The 6,000-nt window shown below is 38.4% G+C and overlaps 1 protein-coding gene across 3 annotated transcripts in view; it reads right to left on the bottom strand.

Moving 5' to 3' along the window:
• Window positions 1–6,000, bottom strand: part of LOC114047178 (rab GTPase-activating protein 1) — a 218,109-nt gene that overhangs the window by 190,398 nt on the left and 21,711 nt on the right. For all 3 annotated transcript variants that reach the window (XM_027867975.1, XM_027867977.1, XM_027867976.1), the window contains exon 2: window positions 5,044–5,243. In XM_027867975.1, the coding sequence (XP_027723776.1) occupies window positions 5,044–5,193 (150 nt within the window). In that variant the 5' untranslated portion in view covers window positions 5,194–5,243. The remainder of the gene's footprint in view (window positions 1–5,043; window positions 5,244–6,000) is intronic.

Here is a 6,000-nt window from a genome sequence, read left to right as displayed (position 1 = left end):
ATCAAGCACATGGAGGCTGGTAAAGGAAATGGGACAGGGAGGGAATAATAAATAGATAGCTTGTGTATTGACCCACAAAATATTGAAAGAACTAAAAGACATACAGCACTTTGGGTAGATCCTTCACAGAAGATTTACTTGGACAAAATAATTTAGAGGCACTAAATTTGTACTGGTGAAAGAAGTACCCACACTAATGAGATCACAAGTCCAAAGTTAGAAAAGAACATAATTTCATATTTAGAGGGAAAATTTTTGCCAGAACTGAATCCCTAGCCATTTTAGGCTAAACATAAAGAGTTTGGGAACAGGTTGGGAAATGCTGATTTAGGCATTTCCAGGTGGGAGGAGTTGACTTCTATTCCTGTTTCTCTATTTTCATAAAGCTTGGAGAACTCCCTTACGACTAACAAATCTCTTTAACAACTCAGGACAGAAAACTCAGGATGTACTGAGTGGAGGACATTAATATTCTCTAACAGACTTTAGTCTCCTAGGAATCACCAGCAGCTGGTAGCTTAATTTTAAGGGCAAGGGACATAAAGAGATCACTGAGACAGTATTCTCTTAGACTGTTGCTTTTTTCACCCTCATTTGAAGGAGTATCTCCATTCCTGATATGGGCTGGCAAAATGCCCTGTAAAAGAAGAAATTATTTAAATTTTTAGTAGTAACAACCCCCGAAACAGGAAGCCCTCACTAGACTACACAGCCAGAACTCTGAAGAGGGGGTAGAGACTATCTTCCTGAGGAATGAATTCTGATGAATTAAACTAAACTTGAAATTCAACTAAATTGAACCAGCAGATTTCAGAATGCTCTCTAAGCCCAAAATACTTGTATAGATAGTAATCTAATCCTCATCACAACCCTATGAAACAGAAAGGGGAAGAGGTTGGTAGTACTACTGCCACGCCATTATGTCTCTGCCTCTTAAAAATAATAAAAACATCACACAAATAACTCTGAGATATACAAAGCATTTTTCTCATAATTACCTTATGAAATATGGAGCGTATGTTTCATTAGCCTCATTTTACAGATAAAGAAAGTGAGGCTTTGACAAGTTGTTAATAACCACTGCTTACATTTATTTAGTACTCTAAAGTGCCTTTACCTTCTTCACAACAATTCTGGCCATAGCAAGTAAATGACATAAGTTCTCTTATGCCTCTCCTTAAATTTTGTCTCACAAAAGTTTCTGGCCCTGCTAATAATAACAATATTGCCACAATCACCACACTACTTGCATATGTGCAGAAAGATAAAGGGGATACAAAGACAAGACCTCATGTTGGGGGCTTTGATCTGAGCCCTAAAATTTGTAGAATCCACTTTGTACATGCTAAAGATATAGATCCATTCAAAAATATTTGGCATTCACATAAAATACACTACAAGCCTTTACTCCTACACATGAGCTGCTGAACGAAGAAGAGGAAAATCAAATAATCATTCTGACTGGGTCCACTACAAATTTATGTTACACAATCTCAACTGGGACCTCACTGCTGCTAGGCAATCCTATGATACCTTTCCCTCATCAACTCACTATTCCAACTCTCCACGGCAGCTCTTCCAAACTTTTTCCTCTGTTTTTAAACCACTCTCAGCTGAGAACCCTGTCTCATATCTTCAGAAAAAAAGCTGAGGCCATTTGTTACGAGCTTTCTCTTCTCCCCTCTTCTTCTCCTATCACTTATATGCCTTCTGCCACTATTTCCTCATTTACCCTTGTCTCATGTGAGAAGTGGCCTTCCTCCTTAACCTCTTTACCTGCTCTAGTGATCCCATTCCATCCAGACTCTCCCAATAGATTTCCTCCTCTGTTATCCCTACTCTATCACTTATTTTTAATCTCTCCCTGTCTACTAGCTCCTTAATTACTGCAAACAAATATGTCTCCCCCTTCCTACGGGGGGAAAATAACCCTCACTTGATCCTTCCATCCCTGTTATTGTCCTCTATCTCTTTTGCTCTTTATGGCTAAACTACTACTTCTTCTTCTTCTTTTTTTTTTTGGTGAGGCAATCAGGGTTAAGTGACTTGCCCAGGGTCACACAAGTGAATGTTAAGTGTCTGAGGCCAGATTTGAAATCAGGTCCTTCTGACTCCAAGGCTGGAGCTCTATCCACTGTGCCCCCTAACTGCCCCTATGGCTAAACTTCTTGAAAACACTGTGTGCAATACAATTTCTCTCCCCTCACTCTCTTTTTAACCCCTTACAATCGGGCTTTCAACTTCATCATTCCACTGAAACTACTCTCTCCTAAGTTACCAACGAAATTACCAAGTCCAATGGTCTTTTCTCAATCGTCATAATCTGAGACCTCTCTGAAGCTGCTGGCATTGCTGATCACTCTCTCCTCTTTGATACTCTCTTCTCCCTTGGTTTTTAAGACATCACTTCTCCTCCTATCACCTGACTGCTCCTTTTCAGTCTCCTCTGCTGGATCCTCATCCAGATCACACCCTCTAACCATGGGTTAAAAACCCCAGAGGTTCTGTCCTGGGCCCTCTTCTCTCTTCCCTCTTACTACTTCACTTGGTTATCTCATCAGTTTCCAAGAATTTAATTATCATCTTTATGATGATTCTCACATCTACCTATACTGCTCCAACTTCTCTGCTGACCTCCAATCTCACAACTCCAACTACCTTTCAGACATCTGAACTAGCTATCAAGCAGACATCTCAAACTCAACACGTCCCAAACTGAACTCATTATCTTTCTCTCTAAACTCTCCTCACCTCCTACTTTCCCTATTACAGTAGAGGGTGACATCATACAACCAGTCTCTCAGTCTCACACCTAAGGTGACATCTTTGGCCATTTCTTACCTCTCATAACCAAGCTATTGCCAAGGCCTGTTGATTTCTCCGCTGCAACATCTTCTGAATATGCCTCCTCCTCTTCTCTGACACTGCCATCACTCTGGTACAGGCCCTCATCACCTCACTCCTAGACTACTGCAAAAGCCTGATAGTGGATGTGCCCACTTCAAATTTTTCCCCACTCTAATCCATCCTCCATTCAGCCACCAAAATGATTTTTCTAAAGGGCAGGTCTGACTATGTCACTCCCCTACTCAATAAACTCTAGTGGCTCCCTAGTGACCCCAGGATCAAATATAAAATTCTCTGTTTGGTATTATAAGCCCTTCATAACCTAGCCCCCTTCTACCTTTTCAGTCTTTTTACATCTTACTCCTCACTATGTACTCTTTGATCCAGTGAAACTGGCCTCCTTGATGTTCTTAGAACAAGATATTCCATTTCTAGGCTCTGAATCTTTTTTCTGGCTGTCTCCCATGCCTGTGATGCTCTCCCTCCTAATCTCTTACTGGCTTCCTTTAAGTCCCAGCTAAAGTCCTATCTTCTATAGGCAGCCTTTTCCTAACCCCTCTTAATTCTAGCTCTTTCTCTTAATTATTTTTATTTATCTTGTATACAACTTATTTGTACATATTTATTTGCTTATTGTCTTTCCTCATTAGCTTGTGAGCTCCTTGAAGGAAGGGACTGTCTTTTGCCTATTTTTGTTTCCCCAGCACTTAGCATAGTGCCTGGCACATGGTAGGTGCTTAATAAATGTTTACTGACTGACTATCTATAAGATACTTCTTAGTTGGGGAAGGGCAACAAATTAAAATGATCATATGTGATATTTCCAACCTTAATAATAATAACAACAACAACATTTATATAGTGCCTGGGACTGTGCTAAGTGCTTTACAAATATCTCATTTGATACCCACAACAATCCTGGGAGGCAGGTGCTATTATTTCCCCCATTTTATAGTTGGAGAATAAGGCAAACAGAAGTAAAGTATCTTGCCTAAGGTGACATAGTTAGTAAGTATCTGAGACCAGATTTAAGCTCAGGTCTTCCTGACGCTAGGCCCAGTGCTCTATCTGCCTGAATTTAATAAATTCAGCTCAATAAGGTATTGTACTATGCTTCCTCAAGTACTGTGTTTCTTAAAAAGAAACTTTCAAATAAAAGAAACCGGAGAGACAAGGTGTTGACACTTGGGAGGAAAGTTCTTTTTTGATGGTCATAAGAATGGCAAAAGACAGCTACATCTGAGAGCAGAGGACATGTGTTCAAATCCTGCCTGTGTTACTTATTAGCAGTGTGACTCTGGCAAGTCACTTCACCTTTCTGGGCCTCAGTTTCTTTATCTGTAACACAAGGAGTGGACTTAGATGACATCTGATGTCTCTTCCAACTCTATCCATGAACACATCATGGTTAACACAACTGCCACTCTTTGTAACCCTAAGAAGCAAGATGACAATGGTGTGTGAGAAAAGGAATTGTTGTGTGGCAAAGAGAAAGCAAATATAAGTGGTCAAAAGTTCTGATATTTAAAGTTGTTTTGGTAATACTAAAACTTAATTTAATAAACAGTGCTGCCGGCCTGGCACTACCCTTATATAAGACATATTAGGCCCCCCCCCAAATAAGTACTTTCCTCCAAAATCTTCTTCATGTACAGCAGTGCAGCTTGATCTGAATAGAATGCTGGGTGTGGTATATGGAAGACCTAGATTGTAGTATCTGTTCCTCTACTGACCAGCTGACTGGCCCTCATAAACCATTAGCTTCTTGAACCTCAATTTCCTTGTGTAAATTGGTGGTGGTGGTAAAAGTAATATAGGGGGCAGGAGGAATAATTTCTACTTAATTATAAAGAAAAATGGTAAATAAATGGTTTGTGGGAGGAAACCACTGTCAAACCTGTAAAACACCACATAAACATGAGCTACTATCATCATAGAAGTCACAAAAATGCTAAGATAACACAAATGTTTATCTTGCAACAAGTGATTTTGATAAACAGTTATGACTACTATAGTATTAAGCAGAAAAAGATCAATAAGGAAACTCTTTAATCAAATACAAATTCTGTCAAATCCACTTACATGGAAAAGAAACTTACTGACAAAAGAAATCAATTTCAATGTTTTCAAGTCAAATGGCCAAGTGTAAGTTTCACTTAGAGGAAAGCATAATAAACTCAGGGTAAGAATTCTTACCTTCAGTCCTGTTTTCTCATCATCACTACCATTATTTGTAGATGGTGTTTCATCCCCTTGCCTGGAAACCAAGACAAAATCTTCACTGTTAAGAGTTGATACCGAGTCTGAGGAGACACTGATTTTCCCAACAGAGGCCTTGTCATCCATGACTCAAGAAGGAAGCTCAACTCATGAATGATTAAATATTTTTAAAACTCCTGAAAAACAAAAATCATAAAGATCCTCATATAGAAGTCTACCAAAAATTTGATGCCCCAAGAAGCCATCAATTAAAAAAATAAAATTCTAACTGTATAACTAATCTGACACCAACAAACATGATGTCCAATGATTTTTATTCAAATTTTGTTTCATATTTGCCATTCTACTTCTTTCCTATAACTAATACTGCATTGATATCTATAAAGCACATTAGGAAATTCTTAAAAGCAATATATGCCTTCTTTAAAAAACAATTTTCCAGGGCTATCACTGCTTGGTTAGAATAATGAATTCACTATTCTTGATAATGAAAACAATGTTGTTATTCAGTGTCCCAATATTTTGGACTTTAAAAAAATGTATAATCCATTTGGGAGAGCTCTGCCTATCTAGGATAATTCATTGGGCATAGGCTGTAAATTCTATTTTCTGGCTCTGTGCATAAGACACAGAATTCTTCTTATTCTGCTTCTTATTCAATAACAACATCATAAAGATAAACAATTCTGAAAAACTAAAGAACTGAAATTGATACAGTGACCAACTTTGATTTTAAAGGACTCATGATGAAGTATGCTAACCATCCCCAGAAAAGAGAGGTGGATGGACTCAAGATGAAGAATAAGACATACATTTTTTGGACATGGCCAATGTGGGAATTTGTTTTGCTTTACTGCATATTTGATGCAAAAGTTTTGTTATTCCTCTTTTTTTTTCCCCAATGAAGGGAAGGTGGGATGGAAAAAAATAAGA

Source organism: Vombatus ursinus, unplaced genomic scaffold (assembly GCF_900497805.2).
Source record: "Vombatus ursinus unplaced genomic scaffold, bare-nosed wombat genome assembly UNPS02014786.1, whole genome shotgun sequence".
NCBI lineage: Eukaryota > Metazoa > Chordata > Mammalia > Diprotodontia > Vombatidae > Vombatus > Vombatus ursinus.
Note: the sequence above shows the minus strand (reverse complement) of the source record. Positions and strands in the feature narration are given on the sequence as shown.